This window comes from Macaca mulatta, chromosome 6 (assembly GCF_049350105.2).
Source record: "Macaca mulatta isolate MMU2019108-1 chromosome 6, T2T-MMU8v2.0, whole genome shotgun sequence".
NCBI lineage: Eukaryota > Metazoa > Chordata > Mammalia > Primates > Cercopithecidae > Macaca > Macaca mulatta.
In genome coordinates, this window is record NC_133411.1 from 140739832 (window position 1) to 140755088 (window position 15257).

General features: G+C 37.9%; 1 protein-coding gene across 1 annotated transcript in view; it reads right to left on the minus strand.

Moving 5' to 3' along the window:
- Positions 1 to 241: 241 nt before the first annotated feature.
- MEIKIN (meiotic kinetochore factor) overlaps positions 242 to 15257 on the minus strand; it is a 126889-nt gene continuing 111873 nt past the window's right edge. The window contains exon 12 of the mRNA XM_001097685.5: positions 242 to 497. Coding sequence (XP_001097685.4) covers positions 357 to 497 — 141 coding nt within the window. The 3' untranslated portion in view covers positions 242 to 356. The remainder of the gene's footprint in view (positions 498 to 15257) is intronic.

Here is a 15257-nt window from a genome sequence, read left to right on the forward strand (position 1 = left end):
AAAAAAATTATTTTACTCTGGTTCTGGTTCTGAAATCTGACCAGACTTTTTTTTTTTTTAATGAAGAGACAGACAGTGTCTCCCTCTGTCACTCAGGCTGTAGTACAGTGACCTGATGATAGCTCACCATAACCTTGAACTCCTAGGCTCAACTGATCCTCCTACCTCAGCTATCCAAAGTGCTGGGATTATAGGCATGAGCCACTGAGTCCACCCCTGACCAGGCTTTTATAATTTTACCATTTCCACTTTGTGCAAGAACTCTTAGAATACAATTTATATCTGAATTTCCTGTGTACATAAGGCATTTTTAATGAAAAAAAAGTTTTCTATCATTCAAAAAGTATGCTGTGCATTCATACTACAGTACCTTGAGGGATATCCTTAGGAAGAGAATATTTCTTCTTCTTTACAATAACACCTTTATTTTTCACTTGTCTAGTTCCTCCTGGTGATGCTCTAATAATACAACATATTTCTGATGCATTTGCAGGAAACTGGAAAAGAAAAAAAGCAGATATTACATAATTCCTCCAAATATTACATTTGTATGTTGCTTTATTTCAAATGCAGCTAGTCTTAATACCTGTATTTCTTAGATATTAATAATAGCAAGCATTTATTAAATGCTTACTCCACTCCTAACAGTAATTGGTTTTAAAAATATGTTCATTTAATATTCACAAAACCAAGCAAGGCAGATTATATTATCTCCATTTTATAAATGAGAAAACAGTTTCGGAGAGATTGACTTACTTAAGGATAGGGAGCAAGTAATGGTAGAGTTGAGATTCAAGCATGCTGAAGTGGGAGAGAAAGTTTGCATGATTTATTGAGTTAAAACATAAATTTAAATTTAACTGAGTTAAACACTAAATTCCTTAATTTTTTACCTCAGGTAATTCTGACAATTTCCCATCAGGCAGATAGTCTCTGGAATAAAAAAATACTGGCTGGGCACGGTGGCTCATGCCTGTAATTCCAATACTTTGGGAGACCAATGCAGGAGGATCCCTTGAGGCAGAGGCAGAGGCTGAAGCAGAGGCAGAGGGGGAGGGGGAGGGAGAGGAAGATGGTGAGGGGGAGCAGGAGAGGGAGTGGGAGGGGGGAAAGAAAGGAAAGAAATGCCTTATCTTTCAGAAGTGACATATCTTGTTTTTTAGAATTCAGAAGCAGAGATGTATTTATCCAGGGCTTCTGTTATTTTAAATAAAGTCTATATAGAAACTTATGTAAATTTTTTTTTCTTTTTTTTTGAGACAGGGTCTCTTTCTTTTGCCCGGGCTGGAGTGCAGTGGCGTGATCTTGGCTTAAAGCAACCTCTGCCTCCCAAGTTAAGTGATTTTCGTACCTCAGACTCCCAAGTAGCTGAAACTACAGGCATGCGCCACTACATCTGGCTAATTTTTTTGTTTTTAGTAGAGACGGCGTTTCACCATGTTGGCCAGGCTCGTCTCTAACTTCTGACCTCAGGCGATCTGCCCGTCTCGGCCTCCCAAAGTGCTGGGATTACAGGAGTGAGCCACCGTGCCCGACCAGAAACTTCTTATGTAAATTTAAAAAAATATTTTTTAAGTTTTGTAAGTATATAGTAGGTATATATATTTATGCAGTACATTATATGTTTTGGTACAGACATGCAATGCATAATAATCACATCTATGGAAAATCAGGTATCCATCCCCTCAAGCATTTATCCTTTGCATTATAAACAATCCAATTCATTATTTTTAAATGTACAATTTTAAATACCAGACTTTTATAATTTTACCATTTCCACTTTGTGCAAGAACTCAGAATATAATTCATAACTGCATTTCCTGTGTACCTAAGGCAGTTTCCTATAGGGCCAGCAAATACCAGGTCTTATTCATTCTTTCTATTGTTTTGTACCCATTAACCATCCCCACCTACCCCCACCAATCCCCACCCCCAGCACTCAGCTATCCTTCCCAGTGTCTGGTAACCATCCTTCTATTCTCTATCTCCATGAGTTCAATTGTTTTGATTTTTAGATCCCACAAATAAGTGAGAACAAGTGATGTTTGTCTTTCTGTGCATGGCTTATTTCCCTTAACATAATGACCCCCAGTTCCATCCATGTTGTTGCAAATGACAGGATCTCATTCCTTTTCATGGCTGAATAGTACTCCATTGTGTGTAAGTATCACATTTTGTTTATCCATTCATCTGTTGATGGACACTTAGGTTCCTTTCAAATCTTGGCTATCGTGAACAGTGCTGCAACAAACATGGGAGTGCAGATATCTCTCTGATATACTGGTTTCCTTTCTTTTGGATATATACCCAGCAGTGGGATTGCTGGATTGGTAGCTCTATTTTTAGTTTGTCTGTTTGTTTCCCCAAGACAGAGTTTCACTCTGTTGCCCAGGCTGGAGTGCAGTGGCGTGATCTTGGTTCACTGCAACCTCTACCTACCAGGTTCAAGCAATTCTCCTGCCTCAGCCTACCAAGTAGCTGGGATTACAGATGCACACCACCATGCCTGGCTAATTTTTGTAGTTTCAGTACAGACCGGGTTTCACTATGTTGGCCAGGCTGGTCTCAAACTCCTGACCCCGTGATCCGCCCACCTCGACCTCCCAAAATACTGGGATTACAGGCATGAGTCACCGTGCCTAGCCTATTTTTAGTTTTTTTGAGGAACCTCCAAACAGTTCTCCATAGAGGTTGTACTAATTGACATTCCCACCAACAGTTTATAAGGGTTCCCTTTCTCCACATTCTCACTAGCAACTGTTATTGCCTGAGTTTGGGATAAAAGCCATTTTAACTGGGGTGACATAATATCTTACTGTACTTTTGATTTGCATTTCTCTGATGATCCGTGATGTTGAACACTTTTTCATATGCCTTTTTGTAATTTGTATGTCTCCTTTTGAGAAATGTCTTTTCAAATCTTTTCCCCATTTTTGAATCAGATTATTAGATTTTTTTTCCTACAGAGATATTTGAGCCCCTTTTCCCTACAGAATTGTTTGAGCTCCTGGTTATTAACCCCTTGCCAGATGGGTAGTTTGCAAATATTTTCTCCCATTCTGTGGGTTGTCTCTTCACATTGTTGATTGTTTCCTTTGCTGTGTAGAAGCATTTTAACATGATGTGATCCTATTTGTCTATTTTTGCTTTGGTTGCCTGTGCTAATGGGGTATTATTCAATAAATATTTGCCCAATGTCCTAGAGTGTTTCTTCAATGTTTCCTTGTAGTAGTGTCATAGTTTGAGGTCTTAAGGTATTTAATCCACTTTAATTTTTCTATAAGGTAACAGGTAAGGATCAACTTTCATTCTTCTGCATGTGAATATTCAGTTTTCCCAGTATAATTTACTGAAAAGACTGTCTTTCCCCAATGTATGTCCTTGCTACCATTATGGAAAATGAGCTCGCTTTAGCTGTATGGATTTCTCTCTGGGTTCCCTATTCGGTTCCATTAGTCTGTGTGTCTCTTTTTATGCCAGCACCATGTTGTTTTCATAGCTCTGTAGTATAACTTGAAGTAATATCATTCTTCCAGTTTTGTTCTTTTTGCTCAAGATAGCTCTATTAGTCCGTTCTCATACTGCTATGAAAAAAATACCCCAAATTAGGTAATTTATTAAGGAAGGAGGTTTAATTGACTCACAGTTCCACATGGCTGGGATAGCCTCAGGAAAGTTACAATCATGGTGAAAGGCACACCTCTTCACAGGATGGCAGAAGACAGAATAAGTGCCAAGTGAAGGGGAAGCCCCTTATAAAACCATCGGATCTTGTGAAAACTCACTATCATGAGAACAGCATGAGGGAAACTGCCCCCATGATTCAATTACCTCCACCTGGTCCCGCCTTTGACACATAGGGATTACTACAATTCAAGGTGAGATTTGCGTGGGAACACAGAGACCAACTGTATCAATAGCTTTGGCTATTCTGGATCTTTTGTGACTGCATGTAAGTTTTAGAATTGTTTTTCCTGTTTCTGTGAAGAATGTCATTGGTATTTTCATAGAAATTCCATTAAATTTGTACATTGCATTGAGTAGTATGGATATTTTTATGATATTGACTCTTCCAATCTATGAACATGAAATATATTTCCATTTTTTTGGTGTCCTCTCCAATTTCCTTCATGTTTTATAGTTTTCATTGTACAGATCTTTCACTTTTTTGGTTAAGTAAATTCCTAGGTATTTATTTTACCTATGGCTATTGTAAAAGGGATTACTTTTTAAATTTCTTTTTCAGATTGTTCACTGTTGGCATATAGAAATGCTACTGATTTTGGTATGTTGATTTTGTATCTTGCAACTTTCCTGAATTTATTTATCAGTTCTAATAGCTTTTTGGTGGAATCTTTAGGTTTTTTCAAGTATAAGATCATATTATCTGCAAACAAAGATAACTTCTTCCTTTCCAATTCAGATGCCCTTTAGTTCTTTCTCTTTTCTGACTCCTCTAGCTAGGACTTCCAATACTATGTTGAATAACTGGTGAAAGTGAGCATCCTTGTCTTGTTCCAGGTTTAAAAAAAAAAAAAAAAAAGGCTTTCAGTTTTTTCTCATTCAGTATGATACTAGTCGTGCATCTATTATGTATGGCTTTTATTATGTTTGACAGAGCAGAAGCACCATCATCTCAGACAAATACCGCCACTTTAAGTTCCAGCTACCTTTCTAGCCTCATGCATTTCAAGGAAATCATTTCTATTCTACCTACTAGCAGCCAGAAAGAGCAGACAGTAAAACACAGATAAGACAGCTCCCACACAGAGGGAAATGGGGGGGAAGTCTCTTGGGTAACTGCCAAACTTCACCCTCATACAATGGGCCCCAGTAAAACAGTGGGCCTTAATAGGCACATTCCTTTCCCTGCAGGTGCACTAAGACAGGGAAGCTAAAAGCAGACTGGGGGCGTTGGTGGTGGGGAGGTATGCCTGCAGCTGCAGAAAGATGTATGGGAACACACACACAACTCTCCCTCCCAGATAAGCACAACAGGCCAGGCGTGGTGGCTCATGCCTGCTATCCCAGCACTTTGAGAGGCCAAGACAGGAGGATCAGTTGACGTCAGGAGTTCAAGACCAGCCTAGCCAACATGGTGAAACCCCAACTCTACCAAAAATACAAAAATTAGCCAGGCATGGTGGTGCATGCCTGTAATCCCAGCTACTCTGGAGGCTGAGGCAAGAGAATTGCTTGAAACCCTGAGGTGGAGGCTCACTTCCAGCCTGGGTGACAGAGCTAGAAGCTAGACTCCATCAAAGAAAAAAAAAAAAAAAAGGCACAACAGAGAGACACAGAAGCAATCCAAGCTTCTAATACACTCTCCCACTCTGAATCCTTAAAAACTTTTAGTCTATAAGACAGTGTGCCTCTGACCTAACTCGGCCAGAAGGCTCCTCTCAGGTTTGTTTTCTCTAAGATAAACCTGCCTTGACTGGAAAGCTACCTTTCTTGTTTCTTTCCTTTCTTTAATTCTTACAGTGTTGAGATATGTTCCTTCTATGCCCAGTTTTTTTATTGTTTTTATCATGAAGGGGTATTAAACTTTATCACATGCTTTTCAGCATCAATTGATCATATGGATTTTGTCCTTCATTCTGTTGACACAAAGTATCATGTTGATTGATTTGCATATGCTTAACTATCCTTGCATCCCTGGGATAAAACCTACTTTGTCATGATACGGTTTTTATTTATTTATTTATTTATTTATTTGAGATGGAGTCTCACTCTGTCACCCAGGCTGGAGTATAGTGGTGTGTTCTCAGCTCACTGCAACCTCTGCCTCCCAGGTTCAAGTGACTCCCCTGCCTCAGCCTCCTGAGTAGCTGGGATTACAGGTGTGCACCACCATGCCTGGCTAATTTTTTTGTATTTTTAGTAGAGACAGGGTTTCAGCATGTTGGCCAGGCTGGTCTCCAACTCCTGACCTCAGGTGATCTGCCTGCCTCAGCCTCCCAAAAGTGCTTGGATTACAGACGTGAACCACTGTGCCTGGCTGATAAATGATCTTTTAAATGTATTGTTGAATTTGGTTTGCTACTATTTTGTTGAGGATTTTTCCATCAATATTCATCAGAGATACTGGCCTATAATTTTCTTTTTTTGAGGTGTCTTTCTCTAGTTTTGGTATCAGGGTAATTCTGGTCTCACAGAATGAATTTGGAAGTATTCCCTCCTCCATTTTTCAGAACAGTTTGAGTAGGATTGGTATTAGTTCTTCTTCAAATGTTTGGTAGAATTCAGCAGCAAAGCCATGAGGTCCTGGGCTTTTCTTTACTGGCAGACTATTATGGCTTCAATCACATTACTTGCCATTGGTCTATACAGGTTTTTGATTGATGGTTCAATCTTTGTAGGTTCTCTGTGTCTCAAAATTTCTCCATTTCTTTTAAATTTTCCAAATTATTGGCATATAGTTGCTCATAGTGGCCACTAATGATCCTTTGAATTTCTGTAGTATTCATTGTAATGTTCCTTCTTCATCTCTGATTTTATTTACTTGGGTCTTCTTTTTTTCTTAGTCTGGCTAATGGTTTGTCAATTTTGTTTATCTTTTCAAAATACCAACTTTTTGTTTTGTTGATCTCTTGTATGTTTCTTCAAATTCATTTATTTCTGTGCTGATCTTTATTATTTCTTTCTTTTACTAATTTTGGGTTTGCTTTGCTCCTGCTTTTTCTAGTTCTTTAAGATGTGTCGTTAAGTTGCTTATTTGAAGGTTTTCCTCTTTTCTGATGTAGGTACTTACAGCTCTAAATTTCCATTAGTACTGCTTTTGCTGTATCCCATAGGTCTTGGAATGTTGTATCTCCATTATTATTTGTTTCAACAATATTTTCAATTTCCTTCTTAATTTGTCATTGACCACTGGTCATTCAGGAGCATACTGTTTAAATGCCAGGTGTTTGTATAATTTCCAAAATTCCTCATTATTGATTTGAAGTTTTACTCCATTGCAGTCAGGATAGATGCTTGATATTGTTTCAATTTTTTGAGTGTTTTAAGACTCATTTTGTGACCCAACAAATGGTCTGTCCTTTGAGAATGATTCATGCATTGAGGAGAAAAATGTGTATTCTGAAGCCACTGGATAAAATGTTCTATAAATATATATTAGGTCCATTTGTTCTACAGTGCAGATTAAGTCTGATGTTTCTTTGTTGATTTTCTGTCTGGGAGATCTGTCCAATGCTGAAAATGGGCTCTTTAAGTCTCTAGCTGTTGTTATATTGAGTTCTGCCTTTTTTTTTTTTTTTTGTGAGACAAGATTTACTCTTTTGCCCAGGATGGAATGCAGTGATCCAAACACAGCTCACTGCAGCCTCAACCTCCTGGGATCAAGCAGTCCTTCCACTTCAGCCTCATGTATAGCTGGTGCCACCATGCCTGGCTTTTTTTTTTTTTTGGAGACATGGGGTCTCACTTTGTTACCCAGGCTGGTCTCAAACTCCTGGGCTCAAGTGATCCTCCCACTTTGGCCTCCCAAAGTGCTGAGACTACAGGCATGAGCCACCACACCCAGCCTCTCTCTTTAGCTCTACTAATATTTCCTTTATATATCTGGGTGCTCCAGTGTTAGGTGCATATGTATTCACGATATGCTCTTACTGAACTGACCCCTTTATCTTTATGTAATAACCTGCTTTGTCTTTTCTTACAGTTTTTGCCTTTAAATCTGTTTTGTCTAAGTATAGCTACTTTTTTTTTTTTTTTTTGGTTTCTATTGGGATACAATATCTTTTTCCATCTCTTTATTTTCAGTTTGTGTGTATCTTTATAGCTGAAGTGTGCTTCTTGTAGGCAACAGATAATTTGGTCTTGTTTTCTTTCTTTTTTTTTTTTTAATCCATTCAGCCACTCTATGTCTTTTCATTGGAGAGTTTAGTCCATTTGCATTCAATGTTGTTATTGATAGTTAGGGACCTACTGCTGCCATTTTATTATTTGTTTTCTGGTTGACTGATGGTCTTCTCTTTCTTTTTTCCTTCCTTCCTGTCTTCCTTTTAGTGAAGATCATTTGCTCTTGCAGTACACTTCAATTTCTTGCTTTTTATGTTTTGTGTATCCGTTGTATGTTTTTTGATTTGAGGTTACCATGAGGCTTGCAAATATTATAACTATTTTAAACTGATGACAACACTGATTTCATAAACATGCAAAAATAATATTAAAACTCTATACTTTAACTTTGTCCCCTCGCTTTTTAACTTTTTGTTTTTTCTCTTTATGTCTTATTGTACTGTCTATGTCTTGAAAAGTTGTAGTTATGATTTACTGGTTCACTGATTAGTCTTTCTCCTTAAGTCAAGAGAAGTTTATACACTGTGATAACAATGTTATACTATTCTGTTTTTCTCTCTGCTTACTATTACCAGTGAGTTTTCTACCTTTAAATGATTTCTTATTGTTTATTAATATCCTTTTCTTTCAGAATGAAGAAATCCCTTTAGCATTTTCTGTAGGACAAATCTGGTGTTGATGAAATCCCTCAGCTTTTGTTTGTCTATGGAGATCTCTATTTCTCCTTCATGCTTAAAGGATTTTTGGACAGATATACTATTCGAGGGTAAAAGTTGTTTTCCTTCAGCACTTTAAATATGTCATGCCACTCTCTCCTGGCCTGTAAGGTTTCTACTGTAAAGTCTGCTGCCAGATGTATTAGAGCTTCATTTTATGTTGTTTCTTTTTTTTTTTCCTTGCTGCTTTTAGGATCTTTACTATATCCTTGACCTTTCAGAGTTTGATTATTAAATGCCTTGAGGTAGTCTTCAGATTAAATCTGCTTGGTGTTCTACAAACTTCTTGTCCTTGGATATTGATATCTTTCTCTATGATTGGGAAGTTCTCTGTTATTATCCCTTTAAATAAACTTTCTATCCCTATCTCTTTCTCTACCTCCTCTTTAAGACCAATAACTCTTAGGTTTGCCCTTTTGAGGCTATTTTCTAGATTTCGTAGGTGTGCTTCATTTTTTATTCTTTCTTCTTTTGTCTCCTCTTTGTCTTTTCAAATAGCCAGTCTTAAGCTCACTAATTCTTTCTTCTGCTTGATCAGTTCTGCTGTTAAGAGACTCTGATGAATTCTTAAGTAGGCCAAATTGCAGTTTTCAACTCAGGATTTCTGCTTGATTCTTTTTAAGTATTTGAATGCCTTTGTCTAATTTACCTGATTTCTAAATTCTAAATTCTGAATTCTAAATTCCTTCTCTATGTTATCTTGAATTTCTTTGAATTTCCTCAAAACAACTATTTTGAATCCTCTGTCTGAAAGGTGATATTATCTCTATTCTCCTGGATTGGTCCCTGGTGTGTTATTTAGTTCTGGTGAGGTCATGTTCTCCTGGATGATGCTGGTGTTTATAGATGTTCATCAATGTATGGGCATTCAAGAATTAGGTATTTATTATAGTCTTTACAATCTGGGTTTGTTTATGCCTGTGCTTCTTGGGAAGCTTTCTTAGATATTCAAGGGACTTGGGCCCCAAGTAACACTGGTTTTTGCAGACTTGCAGCAGTACCACCTTGGTAGTGTTGGACAAGACTTATAGCAGTACCACCTTGGTCGTGTTGGACAAGATCTGGAAAAATTATCTGGATTCCTAGGCAGAGACTCTTGTTCTTTTCCCTTACTTTCTCCTAAACAAATGGAGTCTCTATCTCTCTTTGCTGAGCCACCTGGAACTGAGGGTATGATGATGCAAGCACCCCTGTGACCACCACCAATGAGACTAAGCTGGGTCAGACCTGAAGCCAGCACAGCATTAGACCTTGCCCATGGCCTTTCCCTTCAGCGTGGTGAGTTCCCTCAGGCCCCAGGCTCTCAAGGATGAACAAGCAACCAAAAACTATCAAGAATAAAATTCAGGTCAGGCGCGGTGGCTCACACTTGTAATCCCAGCACTTTGGGAGGACAAGGTGGAAGGATCACTTGAGGCCAGGAGTTCAAGACCAGCCTACGCAGCATAGTGAGACCTGACTCTAAAAAAAAAAATTAGAAAACTTAGCCAGGTGTGGTGGTCCACATCTGCAGCCATAGCTACTCAGGAGGCTAAGAGAGGAGAATCACTTGAGCCCAAAAGTTGAAGGTTACTGTGAGATATAATCCCACAATTGCACTCCAGCCTAGGTAACAGAGAGAGACATCCTGTCTCAAAACAAAACAAAACAATAACCAGGAACGGAAAGAAGATTTGAAAAAGAAACAACCAGAATTTCTTGAAACGAAAAAGTTTTTGAAATAAAAAATTCAGTGAAAGGCTTTAGAAGCAGAGTAGATAGATAAAGAGAGAATTACTAAAGAAATTGTCCAGACTATAACAAATAAATGAACAATATTGAACAAAGGTTGAACAATATGGAGGACAGAATGAAGCCTAACATATAATTACCATTCCAGAGAGAATATAATAAATAATAGCTGAAAATTTTCCCAAATTGATGAAAGACATAAATCCACAGATTTAGGAAGCCCAATCCCAAGAAAAATCAGAATTTACAAAGAACAGCAAACAAAATTAATAATCAAGCCAGGTGCAGTAGCTTACACCTGTAATCCCAGTACTTTGAGAGGCTGAGGTGAGAGGATTGCTTGACTCCAGGAGTTCAAAACCAACCTGGGTAATATAGGGAGACCTCATTTTACTAAAAAAAAAAAAAAAAAAAAAAAGCTGGGCATGGTGGCATGCATCTGTAGTCCCAGCTACTTAAGAGGCTAAGGTGGGAGGATCACTTGAACCCAGGAGGTCAAGGATACAGTGAGCCATGATCTTACCACTGCACTCCAGTCTGGGTGACAGAGTGAGACCCTGTCTTAAAAAATAATAATCATCATCATCCACTTATGTACACATTCCAGTAAAATTATAGCACACCCCAAACAAAGAGACCTTAACAAAATCCAGTAACAAAAGATATATGTGTCAGGCCCCAAGACCACCCTCAGGCTCGGTGATCTGCTAAGACTCATAGGATTCAGAAAAGCTGTTTTACTCAGGGTTACAGTTTATTACAGCAAAAGGATACAGATTAAAATTGGCAAAGGGAAAAGACATAGGGCCAAGACAAGGAGCAGTTGTCCTACAGTGGAGTCACATGATCAGCACTTAATTCTCCCATGTGCAAAAGGGAAGCTCAGTGAGCCTTGAGGTCAGGGTTTCTATTTGGGGTCAGTCACACAGGCATGTAGTTCCTTCATGACAGACCTCAGCTACTCAGCCCCCAGAGGTCAAACAGACATAGAGTGGACCAAAACCTCAGGCATCAAAAACAAGTATTTACCATAAACCAAATTGTTTGCATAAACTACCTGACAAGGCCCAAGACTTCAGGCATACAGACATTCCTAAGAAGCAGAACACTCCAAGGACTCAGAGGTTATCTCCCAGGAGCCTGGCCACAGGACAGTCCTAAGGACCTTGGGAATGTGCAAGCCTGCTGAGTTAACCCTTTCCTGCATATACTTTACAAGGCAATGACAATTATACTATTAGGACAACTGTAACTGCCACATGTAAGTCAAAAGACAGTGGAATGACACCATCAAAGATCAGAGAGAAAATGACTGTCAACTTAGAAATGTGTACTAAGAAAAACTATCTTTCAAGAATAAAGACAAAGGCATTATTTTAAACCTAACACAATCTACCACCAAAGATCTTCACTAAATGAACTAATCTAAATGGTGAATTTTTCTTGTTTTCTTTTTTTTTTACTAGAGATAGGGTCTCGCTATGTTGCTCAGGCTGGTCTTGGACTCCTGGGTTCAAGGAGTCCTCCCCTTTGGCCTCCCAAAGTGCTGGGATTGCAGGCATGAGTCACTGTGCCTGGCCTAAATGGTGAATTTCAAAATAAAGAAAAATGGCCTGAGATGACTGTCCTAAGAGGCAAGAATAAAAGGTAAGTAAATTTAAATATATGTAATATAAACAAACATTGTCTAAATAATAGCAATAATGCTGATTATAATTCGGGATTAAAGAAAAGACAACCAAAATACTGTAAAACAAAAATATATGTTGGGAGTGGATGATTGAACTTAAAAGTATTATAAGTTCCTTATATTTTTCGCCAACAAAGTTGAGTTACTGTTTAATTTTTAGACATTACTAACTTAAATATACCATGTAAAATTTCAAGAGTAGGCATGATTGATAGGGTTTGGCTTTGTGTCCTACCCAAATCTCATCTTGAATTATAATCTAAATTATAATCCCATGTTGGAGAAGGTACCTAGTAAGAGGTGATTAGATCCTGGAGGCAGTTTCCCCCATGCTGTTCTTGTGATAGTGAGTTCTCATGAGACTTGGTTGATAAGTGTCTGGCACTTCCCCTGTGCTCTCTTTTTCCTGCCACCTTGTGAAGAAGGTACCTGCTTCCCCTTCGCCTTCTACCATGATTGTAAGTTTACTAAGGCCTCCCCAGCCATGCAGAACAGTGAGTCAATTAAACCTCTTTCCTTTATAAATTACCTGGTCTCAGGTATTATCCTTATAGCAGTGTGAGAATGGACTAATACAATGCTAAGAAACAAAATAGAAAGTATGTTTCAAACCAGTAGGGGAAAGAAGTGAAATGGAAAAAGTTAATTTTTTTTTTTTTTTTAATTTTTAAGAGTTTCACTGTGTTGCCCAGGCTAGAATGACACAATCATAGCTTACTGCAGCCTCAAACTCCTGGGCTCAAGTGATCCTCCCATCTCAGCCTTCTGAGTAGCTAGGACTACAGGCATGTGCCACAATGCCTGGCTAATTATTTTTTCTTTTGTAGAGACAGGGTCTCTCTATGTTGAACAGGCTGGCTTTGAACTCCTGGCCTCAAGCAATCCTCCAGTTTTAGCCTCCCAAAGTGCTGAGATTACAAGTGTGAGCCATCATGACCAGCCAAAATTGTTTTTTCAATGAATCAAAAATTGTTAAGAAGAAAAGGGAGGCATACAAAAAAACTAGATGAAAGGAAATAATAATTACAATCACAGAAACAAGTCCGAATATATCAATAATCACAGTACATATAAATGGACTAAATTTGAAAGTTAAAAGACAGAGCTCGTCAGACTGGAAGAAAAATCCAGCTATTTACAAGAGACGTACCATAAACATAAGACTATGAGAAGGTTGAAAATAAAAGGATAGAACAAGATATACCAAGGAAATAGGTAAAGAAAAGTAGGATAACTATATAGCAGACAATATAGAATTCAAGACAAAAGAAAACATTATTAGAAACAGAAAGGCTTGCTAAAGAATGAAAACTGGTTCAGTTCACCAGAAAAACAACAATCATAAACATGCATGGAATAAATAAAAGAGCTTCAAAATACATAAAGCAAAAATTTATAGATCTATAGGAAGAAAGTAATGAATCTACCATCATAGTAGTGGCTAATTTCAACACATTCCTCTATGTTATTGATGGCTTAAATGATAAGCTATTAGGAAAGATAGAGAAATATTGAAAAACAGAATTAACAAGTTTTATTTAATTGACATATGGAGAATTTACCTACCAACAGTTACAGAATAAACATTACTTTCAAACACATGCAACATTTAATAAAAATTGACCATGTACTAGGCTGTAAGGCATCTATCAATATATTTCAAAAGAATTTGCCAGGCATGGTAGTGCACGACCATGGTCCCAGCTACTCAGGAGGCTGAAGTGGGAGGATCACTCAAGCCCAGGAGTTTGAGGCCATGAACATGCCACTGCACTCCAGCCTGGGTGACAGAGCAAGACCCTGTCTCAAAAATAATTAATTAATTAATTAATTAATTAAGGTTAGAAGATGTAGTAACCATGAAATAGTGAAGTACCCAGAGAACAAAAAAAGAGCTGCTGTACATTAAAAATATTATTACATAGTACAAAAGCTTTAATATAAGATTTGTTTTGAGACAGGTCTGGTTCTGTCGCCCAAGCAGGAATGCAGTGGCATGATCTCACAATCTTGGTTCACCGCAATCTCTGCCCCCCGGGCTCAAGTCATCCTCCCACTTCAGCCTCCTGAGTAGCTGGGACTACAGGCACACACCATCATGCCCCGCTAATTTTTGTATTTTTTTTAGAGAGGGGATTTCACCATGTTGCCCAGGCTGGTCTTGAACTCCTGAGCTTAAGCGATTTGCTGCTTTTGGCCTCCCAAAGTTCTGGGATTATAGGCGTGAGCCACTGTGCCTGGCCTAATATAAGATTTGGAAGATAAAATTGAGGAAATCTTCCAGAGAGTAGAACAAAATGACAAAAGGTTTTTAGAAGAAGATAGGAAGATGAGAAGGCCAATATAGGAAGCCCAATCTCCATATAATAGATGCTCAAAAAAAGAAAGAAGTAGAGATTATCAATAAAATAATTTTTAAAATTTCCCCAAACCAAGGTGCTTATTTTTCCAAATTAAAAGAATCTACCATGTTCTAACACATTACATAGAAAAAGACTCATACTAAAGCACATTTCAAAGAATCCATACCAGGTATGCAACACTTTCTCTGACCATGATGTAATTAAGTTGGAAGTGAATAACAAATATATGTTAAAAGTCTTCATGCGCTCAGAATTTCTAAAATCCACATTTCTAAGGAACTCCTGGGTCAAACGAAGTCATAATGGAATGTAAAACTACATAAACCCAAATAATACTGAAATTATAACCTATCAAACTTGTTGGATAAAGCTAAACCAGTACTAAGCAATGTATAAAATAAGTTGAAAGAAAATAGAAGGAAAAAGTCAATAAAGATAAAAGCAGAAACCACTGAAACACATCATCATAAAATTTCAGAATATAAGGGACAAGGAGAAGATCTTCTGGCTTCCATAGAGAAATAGCTGATCATTAATAAAGGAGTAGAGATCAACATGGCTTCTCAAAGCAACACTGGAAGCTAGAACTATAATAAAGTTATGCTGAAAAAATTATAAAGAAAATTATTTCCACCTAAAATCCTAGCCAACTTAAATAATCAATCAAATATGAAGATGAAATAAAAACATTTTCGGTCACAAAAAGTCTCAAACAATTTCTGTAACATGTACCCTTTCATAGGAAGCCAATGGAAGATTAGCTCCTAGACTAAGGCAAAAAGAGAAAGCCATGGGATGGGGAAAACAGAAGACTGGCAAAGTGAGTTCCCAGGATGATGGTACAAAGAAATACTAGGATGGGGCACAGAGGGCAATAGCACCATATGGGAGAACAGGTCAGAATGCTCTAGGAGAGACTTCCTTAGTAAACTGAAATTTGTGGTAAATTTG